The 17990-nt window shown below is 40.6% G+C and overlaps 1 protein-coding gene and 1 pseudogene across 2 annotated transcripts in view; both read right to left on the bottom strand.

The window, feature by feature from the left end:
- BAZ1A (bromodomain adjacent to zinc finger domain 1A) overlaps positions 1 to 16449 on the bottom strand; it is an 85077-nt gene extending 68628 nt beyond the window's left edge. For both annotated transcript variants that reach the window (XM_087422650.1, XM_087422654.1), the window contains exons 1-2: positions 16191 to 16449; positions 6172 to 6450 (exon numbers count right to left, since the gene is read on the bottom strand). In XM_087422650.1, the coding sequence (XP_087278776.1) occupies positions 6172 to 6450; positions 16191 to 16303 (392 nt within the window). In that variant the 5' untranslated portion in view covers positions 16304 to 16449. The remainder of the gene's footprint in view (positions 1 to 6171; positions 6451 to 16190) is intronic.
- Positions 16450 to 16556: 107 nt separating this feature from the next.
- On the bottom strand, positions 16557 to 17217 carry LOC147917421 (uncharacterized; annotated as a pseudogene).
- Between the last annotated feature and the right edge of the window lie 773 nt (positions 17218 to 17990).

Genomic DNA, 17990 nt, shown 5'->3' with positions numbered 1-17990 from the left:
AAAGCTTAAAGAGTTTAAATTACTTGCTCAGAGCCATACAGCTAATTATAAATAGCAGAATCCAAAACCAAGGAGACAGTGATACAGTGAAAGAAATAATTCTGTAAGTCAGCCCTACCTGAATTTAAATCCTACCATTTACTATTTGTAAGACTGGAATGGAAGCTCCATGACTTTGTTTTGTTCACTGCTATAACTCCAGTGTCTAAAAGAGTGCAAGTAAATAGCAGGAGATCAGTAAATATATGTTGAACAATAACAAAAAAAATCACTTAACTTCTTCGGATCTCTGTTTCCTCATCTGTAAATGGAGAAAGCAAGTTCTTGCCTCATATCTGCTGATATAATGTGTAACAAAGCATCTGGCAGGTATGTAAGAAGAGACCTAACTCTCAGTTCAGCGTTCTTTTCACAAGACCACTCACACTTCTCCTGCAGCCTCTAAGGAAGTAGCAGAGAACAAATGTCAACATGACTGGCAGGTAAACTGGATGGTAATCAGGAAGGGGAGGGTAAAGATCTAAACTGTTGGCTCAGTCAAGTAGTCAGCTGTTTTCTTTACTACTCTGCCATGGCAATGACAAAGGATCTTCTGGAAGAATCTGTTAGCTGATTGCTTATTTCAAAACAGAAAGTCTTGGTGGGGGAGGGAAGCACCTAATCTATACTTGTAAGATGCAGAAAGAAAGGGGGGAGGGATACCTAAAGGTAAATGAGACAGTAAGGAAAGGATATTGAGGTGAGATGATTAGAGTACATACACTGACTAACTGAAACTTAGAATGGTCCCTATCCCATTTCTCTGTAACTTAGCATGTTCTTTCCGGTAAATCTAATTCTAATGGACAAAGTAGTCTTTAGGACCACTGATAAGTACTACCAACAGACACAGAAACAAAAGGTAGATGCCACTGAGAAGTAGAAACAAAAGTTAAAAGCAAAGAGAGATGGTGCTACAAATGAAGAAAGTGAAAAGACCACTCATAGAATGGGAGCAAATATTTGCAAACCATATATCTGCTAAGGGACTTGCATCCAAAAACACAAAGAACTCTTAGAACTCAGTAATAAAAAGATAAATAACTCAATTTTAAAATAGGCAAAGGACCAGAATAGACACGTCTACCAAGAAGACAGACAAATGACCAATAATCCCATGAAATGATACTCAACATAACTAGCCATCAGAGAAATGCAAATGAAAACTACAATGAGATACCACTTCATACCCACTAGGATGGCAAAATAAAAAAGATGGACTGGGACCAGCCTGGTGGCGTAGTGGTTAAGTTCAGTGCCTCACTTCAGTGGCCCGGGGTTCACCGGTTCAGATCCTGAGCATGGAACTACGCACCGCTCATCAAGCCCTGATATGGTGGCATCCCACATACAAAATAGAGGAAGACTGGCACAGATGTTAGCTGAGGGACCATCTCCCTTAAGCAAAAAGAGGAAGACTGGCAACAGATGTTACCTTAGGCCCATCTTCCTCACCGAAAAACAAAAGATGGACAGTAACAACTTGTCAATACACCGGTGAGGATGTGGAGAAACTGGAACTCGCGTACATTGCTAGTGGGAATGTAAAATGATGCAGCTGCTTTGGAAAACAGTCTGGAAGTTCGTCAAATGCTAAACATGGAGTTACCATATGATTTAGCAATTCCACTTCTAGGTACATACCCAAGAGAATTGAAAACACAGGTTCACACAAAAACTTGTAATGAATGTTTGTAACAGTATTACTTATAATAGCCAAAAAAGTGGAAACAACCCAAATGTCTATCAACTGATGCACAGATAAACAAAATGTGATAGATCCATACAGCAGAATTTTTTTATCAATAAAAAGAAATAAAATACTGATACACGCTACAATGTGGATGAACCTTGATAATATTACAGTAAGTGAAAGAAGCCAGACACAGAAGGCTAATTATGATATGATTCCATTCATATGAAATGTCCAGAATAGACAAATCCATAGAGACAGAAAATAGATTAGTGGTTGCCAGGGGCTGAGGAGAGAGGGTAGTGGGGAGTGCCTGCTAATGGGTACAGGACTTCTTGGGGTGACGAAAACATTCTGGAATTAGGTAGTGGTGACAGTTGCATAACCTTGTGAATATACTAAAACCCATTGAATTACACACTTTAAATGGGCGAATTTTATGGAGTTTGAATTATATCTCAATAAAGTTCATTTAACAAAAAAAGCAAACGGAGATGAAAAGGTGCACACTATGTAGGCAAATTCTCCTAACTTCACATTCTGTGGAGAAAGGATGAAGAGTGGATGGTGACAATGGGAGCACAGATACCTCATACTAGTGGATCCTGTGAAGACAGTAAATGCCTGCATTTCTCAGCCACTTGGAGAAATCCATGTAATTCTCTAAACAAGCCTCCTAAGGTATAAAGGCCATAGAAGCCTACAGGTAAAAGTCGACAGGGACGCTGAGGAAACTCAATCTGGAGGTTCTCACATCACCGAAGCTGGGCTTGCCCTCGCCTACCCCTTGAGGATGCCAGGACCTTATCGTCCCCACCATCACCTCAAAACAGAACTCAATCCCAAAAGTTACACAAGGAGATGTGAAGCCAGAAGGGACACATGTTCACTGGGATCTAGAACACATTCTAAATGAAAAACATCATGCCAAGTCATTTTCCCATATCAATATAATAGAGTAGGAGTTTATCAGCATGACAGAGAACTCAAAAATCAAAATGGAAAAAGACTTGACTTTTTTTTTGTTTGTTTTTTGGTGAGGAAGATTGGCCCTGAGCTAACATACGTGCCCATCTTCCTCCATTTTGCATATGGGATACCACCACAACATGGCTTGATGAGTGGTGCATAGGTCCGTGCCTGGGATCCAAACCCATGAAGCCCAGGCCGCCAAAGCGGAGCACACAAACCCAACCGCCACACCACCAGGCTGGCCCCTAGACTTTTTTTTTTGACAATAACTCTATTAAGTACGCAAAGGAGAGATAAGTGATGATAAATAACTTGCTAAAAAGGTACACGGGCAGTCAGTAGCTGGTAGAGGCACAATTCAACCAAAGGAAATCTAGTCAAGGTAGGCAAGTTTATATACTGAAGTTACTTTAACTGAAATTTAAGTGAAAAGGGTAAAAGGATAAGGGTGTACACAGGAACTTACAATCTAAAGCTGCAGAAATCTCAAGTCAGGCTTGAAGCTTAACTATAATATAAAATATAATTTTTAATAGAAAAACTAGTCAATAATAGAAGAAGAATATTAACTTCCATATAAGTCTCTTGGGCCAACAGTAGCATTATTCCCCAAGTAAAATGCTATATATTCTATTTATATAGCAATTCAAAATGTGTATAACACACACACACACACACTCACTCTCTCATTTTAGTCTCACAATAACCTGAAAGGATGTCATCGTCCAACAAGGTCAGTCTGACTTCAAAGCCTAGACCCTTCACTATACTATTATGCCTACCATAAAACTAGAAATTTATAACTTTTCGCAAACCATAAACAAAAATAACAGTTAATAGTATTCTACTAAAACCAAGTAGTGAATGCATGAATATTTATTGTATTTTTATTCTTTATCCCTTAATTATATCATTATTCTTTACACATATTTAAAAAATTATTTCCACATTTACTTGCACATTTAAGAAAAACAACAAAAAGCGAAATGGGAAAATATTCGCAACAGTATGACAAAGAGTTTAATATGCCTAGTATTTTAATCTATTGATGACCAACAAGCCAAAAGAAAAATGGGCAAAGGACCTGAACAAGCAAATTAAACCCTGAGATATCATCAGATTTGCCAAAGATGAAAAGACTAAAATATCCAGGGTTAGCATGAGTAGAAGGAACCCAGGCCTCGCCTCTGTGGCACACTGGACCTGGATGCTCCTGAATTACTTCATTCACACATTTATGTCAATACCTGGCAAGTCTACCTACATGTTTGTCTCTCCCTTCACTGAACTCTTTAAGAGCATCTTAATCCTTTTCACCCAACGCAGTGTCTAGCCTGCAAGTGACACTCATAAAGCACATAAGCAACATGTCTACGAAACATAAAATCAGAGCAATCAGAAATGTCTGGGCCTGAGATGACAGCAAAGATGGCCAGACTCTGATAACCACCTCCTGAGGCTTCTGCATCTTACCATCCACCCATCTGCTAAAGGCAAAAGTCAAGGAGTCATCCACGATTTCTCCTTTCCCACACAAAGATTAAGAATTGTCAATATGTATTATGAAAATTAAGCCTTAAAGATTTTCAGAAAAATACCAATTTCTTCTACTTTATAATTTAAAAGGTTCTTAAGCAGGAAGAGGTATGTTTCCTAATAAATAAGCAATAAAATCATGACTCCCAGATTTCCCATTTCTACAATGTGCCCTAGTTTACTACTGTTATTAATAGTTTACCCCTATCTGAAGCCCATTTTTTTTTTTTTAAAGATTTTATTTATTTATTTATTTTCCCCCCAAAGCCCCAGTAGATAGTTGTATGTCATAGGTGCACATCCTTCTAGTTGCTGTATGTGGGACGCGGCCTCAGCATGGCCGGAGAGGCGGTGCGTCGGTGCGCGCCTGGGATCCGAACCCGGGCCGCCAGCAGCGGAGAGCGCGCACTTAACCGCCAAGCCATGGGGCCGGCCCTGAAGCCCATTTTTAAGGTACAACTAAAAAAGGCTATGCAAAAAAACACTGAACCACGGCATTTCTAGATGTAAGCAATATTCCTAAGGTTAAAGGTTAATGTATCACAATGATTTGTAAATTAGAAAACACTTTTGGCATAAGTCAAATAAAACCAATGATTATAAGGAGAAAAAAAATTGTCCTGGTCCCCAAACATGGCTCTATTACTCCTTTTGGTGATACAAATCAAAACACAAAAATCTGTTTTCTAAGTATATCACCAAAAAACCATAAAACATCCTCTACAACAGTATTTATAATACAATCATTTTTTTAAAGGGTATGTTCTTGGTGGGATTACTGGTGATATATTAACCTCTCCCCCTCAAAAAAAAGATACGTATAATTTTTCCAAAGGTCACTAGACATGTGAAATATCCTTCAAACTTTACCATCTGTTGCCTCTACAGTTTAAAAAAAAACCATTCAATTCTTCACCAAAATCAAATCCAAACAAATTTAGATCTTAATATAAACATTTCTTGGCTTTTTAAGATACATGTACAGTAGCATTTAATAACTAAAATGGGTTATATTAATTTAAGACATTATTCTGAAATTATATACAAACTCATAATGATTCTCCAAAATAAGATAACAAAGAATATAATTAAATAAGTTTTGACTGTTAAAGTTTAAAATTCAGAAAGAAAAAAAAAAATCTGAATTCAGGTCAACAAGGAGGGGAAAAAAGCATCCAAAAAACATTTTATCGTCACTGCCCCAAAAGTGAAAAGGCTATAAATAGTTTTAATGCAAATAAAGATTATTATGATAAATATCAGTGACCAGCCAATCGCAAATGCTTAAGACTTCAGGACAGCACTGATAATTTTTAACTTAGTGCCATAGTGATGTCATTTAAAATTTTCATATATGAAAAACGTACTTTTTTCTTGAAGACCTGGGTAAAAGAGAAGAGAACTTAGTGGAGTATATAAAACCCAGTCCTCATGTTATCAAGGAACTACTAACACCCAGCAAGAAATACAAGCATATTTAATTAGGTAACATAATGAGGACACAGTAGATATCTTTATCTAAGGTTTTTTTTTACCCTTAAATAAAGATGGAATTTCCATATAATGGAACTTATTATACAGTAAATAAAAAAGAAAGGTGGTTTATAAAGCAATGGACCGATCTTTAAGATATTCTAAGTGAAAAAAGGTATAGAATACAGTATGTAACCTTTTGCACTAAAAGGGGCAGGAGGTGTGTGTGTATGTATGTACATGTGTATGCATGTACATGTTTTTGGTGGTCTATATAAAAATTAGCTTTGGAAAAATACACAAGAAACGGCTAGCACTAAGGCCATCTATGGAGGAGGTAACAGGGTAGCTGGAGGATAGTAAAAGGGAAGCTTTCCTCAGTTCACCGTTTTGTGTATTTTCAATTTTGAGCAATGTGAATGAATGTGTATCAAAAGGAAAAATTTAGAGTACCTTACCTTGCACCATTGTTCCTAATGACTTCCACAGTTTCTTCAACAAAATATCGATCCTTGACATATGCAAAAATATCATCACAGATTTCATGCAAGCGTGACCGATGGGTAAGGTTGGTCAAGTATAAAACTGGAATAATTAGTGGTTCTGGAAAACTCTGAAGATTCTGTCTTGCTTTTCTTTCTGACTCAAGTGCTTCCTGATAAGTCAGTCCAGGTCTACCCGTCACAGCACAACTCCACACAAGACTGTTGCACAGAATGGTTCGTTCAAAAAAGTCACTGATTAAAAAACAAAAACAAAAACCAATTACCTATCATTTCACCAATTTTATATTAAAAGCTGATAAAGCATCGTGCCTTTATTGCAAAATTTTATACAGAATCATAGAACTCAAACAAGGGTTTAGTTAACTGGTCAATTTACACATTAATACAAACCTAAGAGAAAGTATAGTTAAACTAGACATTTACATTTTGCAGTTTAAAGGTACATTCAGCCAAAACTGGACTTGGATTTCCATCAGTTTTGAAATTGGGAGTGAAACTGAAAATAAACTCAACCTTTCTTTTTCCTTCTAAATTATAAGCTTTTTGTTCCAAAGCAGTCAAAACACTGAAGTCAATTCAAGTACTTAACTATGAATTTAAAAGGCTTTAACATAATAGTGAAAAACTGGGAAATCCACGCATCTAACAATAAAAGAAATGTAAGTAAACTGTAGTATTTCATGCAATGAAAATTCATAGTCATTAACAGTATAGGGAGTTCCTAAATAACATGTTAAAAGGAAAAAAAAAACTTTCCAGTTTGATTCCCTCCTATAGTTTCTGAAAGTAAAAGCTTACCAAAACCATATACATAATATGGTCCCACTTGTGTTAAAGAAAAAAAAGAGAAAAAGAAAAGAAAGGAAGGAAGGAAGAGAAAGATAACCTAAAGAAGCACAAAAGGTTTCTGGAATGTTATACAAAAATCAAGGTTGTAGCTACAAAGTGGGGATAGGACTAGGGGACCACTCTACTCAGTGCTTTTCTGCATTCTTGGAATTTCTTACTATGAGCGTTTCTTTTCAAAAATTCTCTATAGTCATTTTTAAAATGCAAGAGATCTATAATATGGAAAGATTTCTAATGTATGTTAAGTAGAAAAACTCAAATCACTGAATAACACAATCCCATATATTAATTATAATAATAACGAAATGTATTTATACAAATACTATAAACAGATGTTCCCTATAGAGAAAAGGAAGGACTAGGAAGGAAGGACAAGAAAACTTTGTTATTCTAAATATTTCTATATTGTTTGAATTTTTATAATAAGCATGTACTCGCATTATTTTTATAATAAAAATATTTTTTAAGTAGAAAAGGTTAGACTTGCAAAAAAGTTAACAATGGTTGCCTATAAGTGGTAAGATATGGGTAAATATTTTTCCCTCCTCTATATTTTGGTCTACTTTTCACTAACTATATGTAACTGATATAATGCACTATTCTCTAACTTTTTCTCCTTCCTGAAACCCCCCTTTCCTTCTCCCAACATTCTAAAAAAGTATTAAAACTGCTATATGTTTACTTCCTGGTTAGTGTATCTATATAAATTATCCCTGTAGTAGGCAATCTCCAAAGACCTGGGGTAATTCCATTAAGATAGTTTCATTTGTATATTTGTCCATAGAACAACAAAAATGAAATCTATGGAAATAAGGTAAGAGAAATTAATCATATCTTAATATAAATGAGATCTATAGAGAGAATATGCATATGCCAAATTACATGACTCTATGTCAGCACAAGAAGATCCTTTTGAAGTATGTACCCTTTAGTACAGGAGATGACGGATGTATATCATTATTTTAATACATAGTAAAAAAGTGATTATAAGACAGAGGCAGATGTCCTTCAGGAATTCAGAGGAAAGGAAGGAGGAGAGGCAGGCAAAAAAGATCAAGAAACACTGGGATATTTTTTGGAGGAAGTGGTGTTAAGAGTTAGGAAAGGAAAAGTAGAGTTGAAGAAAGAAACGCCAGAGAGAAAAAAGATGAATATAATCTGGTTCTTATTAGCAAGAAAATCTAAGTCAGATAAATGATTTATTAGCTGAGAGAGAGGCAACAGACATATCCAATAGATGTTTGTCAATGGTACAGAATAAAATAACTGAATGGATCTTCAAAGAGGTCTTATTTAATTAAGTTTTACTGCCTAAAACTGTAGTTCACTTAGAAAGCGTTATAAAAGTTTTTAACTTTTTCCTATAGAAACAAACATATCTGTAAGACTTAGCTTCCCAAGCCAACACATAGTCAGCACATAATGTGCACGAGGTAACTTCCAATAATGTAAACTATATCTAGTACTATTTAAGAAAAATATACTTCAAATCTAGATACCTTATACATTAACTAGTCTCTAAACTAGTGCTAATGGAAATAGAATGCTAGCGATACATATAATTTAAAATTTTCTAGTGGCCACATTAAAAAAATTTTAAAGAAACGAATGAAATTAATTTTATATTTTATTTAACCTAATATATCCCCAAATAATTTCATTTCAATATATAATCAATATTGAAATAGTTTGCTTTTTTTTTTTTTTGGTACTAAGTCTTCAAAATCCAGTATATATTTCACATTTATTGCACATCTTAATTCTGACTAGTCACATTTCAAGTTCTTAATAACCCTGGTGCCAAGTAACGGCTCCTGTATCAGACAGCACAGCTCTAGCCATAGCAAGCTGGGATTTGGTAGCCTGGGGTATTTGGTGGGTCATGGGGTATTTGGTGACATGGCAGGAGGACAGACTTTACACTGAGCTGCAATAAACACTATTTAGGTTCAAAATACCAAGGAGAGCAATGGCACAAGTGCCACAAACCTCCACCAAACATGTGTTACCAAGCAGAAAAACAGGAGAGTCAGCAACCAGTGATGTACAGCTGCCCTTCTACACCAAGGTTTCCACCACCTCCTGCAAAGTATTTGTACTGTTTGTTTCCTTTGTGTCTATCTACTCGACAAAGTTGTTGTTACATTATAGCCCTGCTGTGCACAGAGATCTACCCTCAGGAGGAGGAAGGCAGGGCATACTACCCCAGTGGCCATTTTAAAGCAAGGGGGGAAAAAGCTCAAAGGCTATTTCTCCCTATTCATCACCCCCTACCAGCATGGTGCCATCTCTAACATTACATACCTTCACTGTCTCCCACTATTGCAACTCCGCTCTTTACCGATTCATCATATACATTCAAATGTGTAGGATTTTGTTAATAATACTGAATTCTAGGGGGTAGGTTACAGTGCCTCTTCAATTTGTATATTATAAGAATATAAAATGATGAAACTTTTTACAAGAAGCACATTTTACTATTGTGAGCAAAAATTTATAAAATACAAAGTACTGTTTTATGTGAATATAAGTTTAGGCTAATGTAGACCATTACGTCTCTGATTTATTACTACATTCCTTCAACAGTCCTCTTTACCAGAGATCAGCATACTACTGGCCCAGAGGCAATCCAGCCTTCCACCTGTTTTTGTCGTTTTACTGGAACACAGCCGCACCCACACCTTTAGGTATTGTCTGACTGCTTTCTCACCACATCTGCAGAGTTGGGTAGCACAACAGACACCCTATGGCCTGCAAAGCCTAAAATACTGATTATCTGGCCCTTTAAGAAAGTTTGACGACCTATGCTCTACCATTATTTAAGGAAAAACTGCTTCTGATTTACCAGGTCGAGAACTGGTATAAAGTCAACCAACTCTCTGGGGAATAAGCTGAGGAACAAAGGGAAATATTAGCTAACCTGCTGGGTATCTGGAAAAGTAAAAACCTAGTATAATGAAGTGACATAAAAACCAGAAACCAAAGACAGTACAATTCAGAAAAGATAAATGCAAAGCATACTCTACTTAAGAGCCAAAACTATATTAACTAGACACAAGACAACAAAGATCCAGCACAATACTGCAGAAAAGATCTAAGGGACATAAGCAAACTCCTCTATCCACAAAATAATATAACTGAGAAATGCAGCCATTGGTTAAAAACTAACATAATTCCTGACTTAAACAGCATATGATATGCAAGAGATGGAAAGTATGGCTTATAAACTTAGAAAAGTAGTAATTGCTAGAAGACAGCATGGGGTGTTCTAACAACTTCCTTCACTGACAGGGTTACAAGAGCAGATCAGGTGATCATGGGCATGGCCAACTTAACGTGCCCTGTATCATATAGAGAAATACCAGCTAGATGAAAATTACATTTATTCATAAATAGTCAGGGAGAAGTTAGATTAATTAAAAATATAGTTTAGTTTAGAAAAACACTTTAATGAAATATTACTTTGTACTTAGTGCTGCCTCAGACAGACTTACATAATGACAGACAAGGCAGGCTCCTAAAATCTGCAGATGACACGAAGGTAACGAATAGCAATAAAGATTTTTAAAATCTAGAGTCTAAAACCTTAAGTACAAATCAACAAAGGTGAAACATTATACTGGCTTAACAAACGTACTAGCTTAACAATAATGAATGTGAAAAAGGCAAATTTTAAGTGAACAGCAAATTCACACTTCTGTGCCTTTTTATACAGTTTCTTTCACTTAAAAAGTATTCTTCAGGGCATTCTCTGCCTAGAATGCCCTTTTTCCCCATTCTGTGTCTTGATAGCTCCATCTTCCAACACCCAACTGAGACGTTCATTTTATCTTACCTGAGGACTTCCTCAACTCCCCAGCAGTTACCAGTTCCATTTTCTATACTCCCATTACACAGGCTCCATAGCACACACATGATTTATGCCATTGTATTGCAGACATACATTCATTTCCACTAGAGGGACAAATTATCTCAGCATCTCCAAAGACTCTCCAAAGTATAGAGTCAATAAACAAATACACTCTCACTGGCAGTCCACATTTATTTTTATGTGTATCTAGACAGAGAAAAGTGTGCATATGAACAGGAAGGAGAGAGGAAAGCGTCAGCATCTCAGTTTTACCACTTGTAGAGTGTGACTTTGGGTAAGTTACACAACCTCACTGAACCCAGTTCCCCTTCTGTAAAATGTAACGCCCAGCATACTATATGTGCACTCAATAAATAGTACCAATTCTTACTGTTCAGGTACCATATTTGTAGCGAGACCCTAGAAGAATACACAGGAGAATAACCAGTATGGTAGAGGAACAATGTCAGAGGAACACACACAAGACTTGACAATCTTTGAAGAGAAAGTTTGTTATTGGGAAGCAGGGTAGGAAGAGGCATTAACAGCAGAGGGATTATCAGTGAACACCCAAAATCCAATGAAGCTGACCCAAGTATAAAATCTTATCAACCACTTAGTGGTAGACTGTTTGCAGAGGGTTGAAAGTGTGCAGACTCCTTAGAAATCTGACTTTGATACTCTTCTCACAAGAGGTGGAGTGTGTTTCACCACCCCTTGAATCTGGGCTGGCCTTGAGATTGGCTCTTACCAACATAATACAGAAATGACACTGAGAGACTTCAGCCCTCACCCTCTTGGAACCCTGAGACCAGCACACGAAGAAGCCCAGGTTAGCCTTCCGAGGATAAAAGACCACATGGTGAGAAAAGCCATCCCAGTATATTAAATCATTGCACTATATACTTTAAATATCTTATAATTCTATTTGTCAATTATACCTCACTAAAGCTGGAAAAAAACATCCACAAAGAAAGAAAAGCCCTCTCAGTGGAGGTCCCTGATATATGACTGAGGCTACCTCCTGCTCCATCCAGCCTCAGCCTAGCATCCTGTGTTAGTGAAGAAGAACATAAACTCTAGAGTCTTAGGTACATGAGTGAGAATTCCAGTGTCACTAACTGCTAGACAGGTGATTTTCAACACTGATCTCGGACTTACTCTCCCTACCGCAGCTGACTGCAGCTAAGTGAGTGAACACGAGGGACCAGCAGAAACCACACTGGCATCCACAGAACGGTGAGCAAAGAAAATGGGGGGGGGGGTTACTCTGAGCCACTAAGTTTTAGGGTAGCTTGTTACAAAATAACTGATATATATATTCTGTCTGAAAAAAGAATGTATTAACACAAAACATGGTAGCCTGCTTAAGCAGATAAAAGGTGAAACTCAAAAAGAAAGGACTTAAGAATGTCTGTTATACCATCCAAGGAGAAAAGAGTCATGGATCCAAATATCTCGGCCATGTGGCAGACTTAGTCCTAAACAGGAGTGAACACCTAATTTGAAGCTATGAAGATTATCCAACTTTCCTTGAAAACTCCATGCTCACCAGATGGCCTTCTGACAGTAAGATTTCATACACAGCTGGTTATCAGTATAGGAACTGGTCTGTGTGAAAGGAATTCTTCCCACTGGAAACATTCTCGTTTGTACATTTAATATCTAGAGCTTCATCATTTGAGGGTGTAGTAAAGAAGTCAAATGTCTGAGCAGACAGTAGAGAGTGGTGCCTACACCAAGATCTAGGCAGCCAGCTTGAATTCCAAGCAATGCTCCCAAGTTCTTGGTGTATACTTCTGCAAACTTCAACAAATATTAGGAAGAATTCTCCACAATAAGCATCCTATGTTAGTGAAGAAGAACATAAACTCTAGAGTCTTAGGTACATGAGTGAGAATTCCAGTGTCACTAACTGCTAGACAGGTGATTTTCAACACTGATCTCGGACTTACTCTCCCTACCGCAGCCCCAGCTTCCTCATCTGTAGAAAAAGGCTGCTGACAGTACTGAACTAACAAGCGGGGAGCTGATGAACAATGAAAATGGGATGCCATATAAACTAATCAAACACCTTTCACTGGAAAGCCAGGTTGAAACATAAGCTGGTCTGTCAGTGACGTTGTAGAAGAGATTCCTACATTTTGTATGAAAAGTGTGACTCACTCAAAGATGGGAAATACATTCTAATTCCAAGGGTCTAAATGGCCAAAAAAAGGAATCATTTAACTTAGGAGATTAAGTCAGTGGGTAATATAACAAATCATTTTCCTATCCCACAAATCTAGAATTTCTGGTATGCAGACCCGTTCCATTTTTGAACAATCCGCAGCCAAAAAAAATTGTTGTCAGCTATCCAAATTACAGACTAAATTTTTATCTTATTTAGAGATTAAATTATGCACTTTAGCTTATGCATTTGCCTATAGTTAATACGCTATTTTTAATAAATCTTTTCTTATGGAAAGCAGGTCAAACAAGTGTTAGCAATTAAAGAGCATGTAGTTCAAACATACAAAATAAAGGAGCCTGCACTATATAATCATTAAGGATCCATCCTGGTCACAGTCTCTGTCTCAAAGAACTCAGGGTCTAGGAAAAGAGAAAATGTGAGGCAATAAATACACTGCATTACAGTGCAACAACAGCAGATGTTCCACTAGATAAAGTGGAGGGGGGCATCACTGCTGTCTAAAAAGACGAAGGAGGAAGTGTTAGGCTATAATACCAAGTAAGATAAAGACAGAAAACTATTTAGCAATTAAAAGGTCACTGGCAACCTCTACCAACCAGAGTTAGAGGCAAAAGTTACTTTGCACTGTGCTGGGAAGTGAACAAGGCGGGGAGGTGTAGAAAATCTCTTTGAGACTGATTAGAGAAAGTTCTATTTACAAAATCAAAAACCTGAGCAAATAGGTGGGCGTAGTGGTCTTCAGACACATACAAAAGAAGAATATTCGAAGTAATGCACTCAAAAGATAATCTTCAAACAAATTCATATAAACCAATTGGTGATTTAGTGAATGAGTAAAAACAGAAGTTTCCTTCATAGTTTCTCCAGAATTGTGCTGAGGGTCAGATTACCATAATACTGCAGAGACCACCATATACCATCCACCATGAATGCACTTTTGGAAAGATCTCTTTGTAATCATCTAAGAGAAAGAAAAAATAATCTCAAATTTAACACACAATTAAATGTCAGTCTTCTTCCAATTTTGCCAATTCAAAGTCATAGAGATTAAGACCTAAGGACACTAGGAGCTCTGCTTTGTTCAGGGTAAGTGATTAAATATCTTTGCTCCCAAACCAAGTGCCTCTCCTGAACTGTTTCTAATTTCCAAAAACCCAAACACTTCAGTACAGAGAAAACAACAAAAAACTAGTTATTTTTAAAGAATTTTTAATATCATAAGACTACAAAGGACACAGTTCCCTAATATTAATAGAAGGTAGTAGGTTTGGAATACCAAAAATCTCTTCCTTTGTTTCGGCATTTCAGATTTCTCCACGATTACAGTAAATCATCAAGAACTAAGTATATGAAATGTTTAATTCAAAAAAGATAACAGCCATAGTCATTCTCTCCTCTACAGTGAGAAGAGCCTCTTAAAAAGATAAGGTTGCTTATATCAAAGGAGAAAACACTTTGAAACTTAAGCATGTTTCCTCCTTTGTTGGCACTCGAAATACAATTTTTTAAAAATCAGAGTTATTACGAAGGATTTTAACTTAAATTAAAAAAAAAAAAGACGACATCCTTGTCAAGTTACCTAATCCAAATTCACTTAAGCAGTTACAAGAGTGAACCCTACTTGAGTAACAAAACAAGTCTGTACAGGAGCAGAGTAAGATGTGCACTCCTATTTAAAAGCACTGTCTGCTGAAAAACTTCTCTAAATATAACATGTTTATGTGTAACTCTTTCTGTGGAGCTGGAAAAAAAGGCTTCCTTAAAATAAAAGCTCAAAGGAACTGGCTTTTCTAACTTCGCTAGTCATTTCTCAGACAGGTGCAGAGTTCGCCTAAAGCCCTCCCTCCATCAAGCCCCCATTCAAAAAGGTGCCTTCCAAACACAATTTATTTGGTTGCTATAACACTTGGTTTCTAAGCCACAAAGGGATTCCTTCTAAGTGGAGAGGATAAAGCATAAGAAAAAGGGAGGATCAGGCTGTTTCAGTGATTGATCAATTCAGGTTCTCACTTGGAGATCCTGTTTAAACACAGATCTCTGAAACACCCCGTTGTTTGGTGTCACAGGACAAGGAGATCTCTCGGGATAAACCAGGCAAGGGACTGAAAATTTAGGGGTTGAAACTACACACGCAGCAGCTCCGGATTCTTATCAAAACAATAGCGAGTGGCACATGTCAGGCGGCCCACATGCGCAGGGGGATAAAGAGGAGACTGGCGGAGGCTGGAGTTGAACTTGTCTTAACCCCCTCCCCCAACTCCCACCGCCGCGCTCCGGGCTCGCGAAAGTGAAAACGAGGGGCGCCCGGGTCCCTGCTCTCCGCCCCCCCTTCCCCCGCCCAGCCCCGACTTCTTCCTCACCCGGTCTCCCGGGGGCGGAGACGCCGAGTTCTCCGGGGCCGGGAGTTAGTCACCAAGAAGAGGCGGTGACAGAGCGCACGGCTCGCGTCGCACACTCGCGGCCTAGCCGCACCGGACGGGAGGCCGCCGGCGGAGGCTCTCGTGCCCCGGGCCCCACCGCCCCCGCCCGCGGGCAGCTCCCTCCCGCCCTCCCCGAGTCTCACCTCCGCTCCCGCCCGCCCCGACCCTAGGCAGCTCCCACGTCAGGCTCCACTCCACCGAAGGAGCGACGCCCAGCCCGGCCGTTTCCTGCCCCCGGGGGCGGGGATTCCCTCCCCGGGCCGGGGGACGGCGGCCCCGAGCCGCTGACCCGAGCGGGGATCCCCTCGGCCGCCGGGCGGGGATCCCGGAACTGGCCCCGAAGCGCGCGTGTGGCCGCGGCGGGGAGGGGCGAGGCGGGGAGTTTCCGCCGCCCGGGCGGCCGCCGCGGCGAGAGGCGGTCCCCACGGCCGGCCGGGGACCCCAGCCTTCCCCGCCCCGGCCGCTCTCCCCGCGCGCCGCCCCGGGGCTCCGCGCAGCCACCGCGTCGGACTCCGGGGACGGAGAGGCGCGGGCCCGCGGCCACCCGTCACTTTCAAGTCGCCCCGCCAGAAGCCCGGGGCGAGGACCGGAGAGAGACAAAAGGCCGCTGGGGAGGGATCCCCCACACCCTCGCACCCCCGCGCCGCCCGGCCCTTACTCGTAGTGGCGGAAGATCTCGTTGGTGACTTTACAGTAGAAAACTTCCTCGTCGGGCCGCAGGTCGGCGGGCGGCTGCTGTCTCACAAACGGCTTTCGGTGGAGCAGCGGCATCTCCCGGCCGCCCGCGGGCTCTCCCGGACCCCGGCCGCGTCGGCGCCGCTCCCCTATCAGAAGTGGAGGGAAAGGACAGCCGGTAAGGTGGGGAGCGCTCGGCGGCGCCGGCCGGTCCGCGCGCCGGGGAAGCTCCACTGCCTTTTGTGTGACAGACGCGCCGCGGCTGCCACCGGGGCCGAGGTGGCCCCCGTCGCTGCCGGGGTACTGAGCGAGCGGAGCCGCCGCCGCCTCCGCACGCCCGGCCGCCGGCTCACAATGGGGCCGAACGCCCCGCCGCGAGCGGGCGGTGCGGGAGCGCGGCGGCCCCCTCCCCCCGCGCCGGCTCCCTGCCCGCCGCCGCCGCCGCCGCCGCCGCCGCCGGGCTCACAACGTGCTCGGCGCGCAGCCGGCCCGCCCGACGCCGCGAGGGAGCCGGCTGCGGGCGGCCCCCGGCGCCGCTCCGCTTTGTTCCCCCGCTCGCCTCCACTTCCCCGCCGGCGCTGGCCGGCGCCCGAGCGGCCACACGGAGCCCTTCACCTGCGAGCACGCCGACGGCCACCTCTTCACCTTCCCAGCCACAAAGGCAGCGAGGGGAGGCTCTGTCCTCCCGGGGGGTCGCCGCTCGCCGGCCCCGCCGCGTCGCCCGCCGCCGCGCCGCCCGCTGCCACGGCCTGGCTCCGCGCGGGGGATCGCGTCCCACCGCCGCTTCCCCGCCTCTCGGAGCTCCTGGGAAGTTTCTGATCTACTTTCGGCTCAGAAGGAGGAAGAGCTGTTGGGAGGAGCTTTTCACTTCTCGCTTCTACCTTTTTATTGGCTACTCGATGACTTTTACAGCCTGTCACTGATACAGGAAGAGACGGCGGAGAGCCTGGGAGAGCTACATTATTAATTAATGGAGCAACCCCTTGTGAAGAATCAGAAGCATCCTCCATGTTTGAGATTATCAGCCAAAAGATCTAGGGAAAGCGCTGGGGTTTCGTAAACACATGTCGAACAAAGTAAAGCCGTCCTCTTCAAGTCTGGCACCATCGCTTGGTTGGTTACACGATGGGAAAAGGAGTCCGATTAAAATTGAACTATATTTTAAAGATGGGAGGAGGAATAAGAAATAAAAAGTATTTTGATATTTTCTTCTTCCAAATTTGAATTCTCGTGTCTAAAAAAATATTTCGCTTGTGTAAACATCCATTTTGAAAAGAAAATACCTTTCTTGACAGCAGTTCTCTTTAATACTTAGAGCAATTCGGTTAAAAACTCAGCAGAGGAAGAGACCAAAAAAATATATATTAGAAAATGTCATCATGCCTGTAGGACCCTCACATATTTAAAAAACACGCCTTTAACAAGTAATATTTAGAATACACTGCTGAAAATATTTTGCAAAGGATCAATATTTAATTCAATCACTCAGAATTTTAAAGATTATGGATTTACAAGTGAAATTTCCCCTAAAGAAACTTTCCCATATCTATAATTTCCATTTATGAAACTAATTTTAATGTACATAATACATGTGACTTTTGAATTAAAAAGAATTTTCAAAACTACGAATAACTCCAAATGTTTGCCAGCTTTTTAAAAAGGATCTTTTTTGTTACTGCCCTTGACATTTACTTGTTTGCAGATTAACGTGTAAGAATGAATCTCAAAGTAAGGTTGAAGAACAGTCATTCAACAAAGAACATAACTAATTACCAATACTGTG

Source organism: Ceratotherium simum, chromosome 3 (assembly GCF_057802395.1).
Source record: "Ceratotherium simum simum isolate JZ-2026a chromosome 3, ASM5780239v1, whole genome shotgun sequence".
NCBI lineage: Eukaryota > Metazoa > Chordata > Mammalia > Perissodactyla > Rhinocerotidae > Ceratotherium > Ceratotherium simum.
Note: the sequence above shows the minus strand (reverse complement) of the source record. Positions and strands in the feature narration are given on the sequence as shown.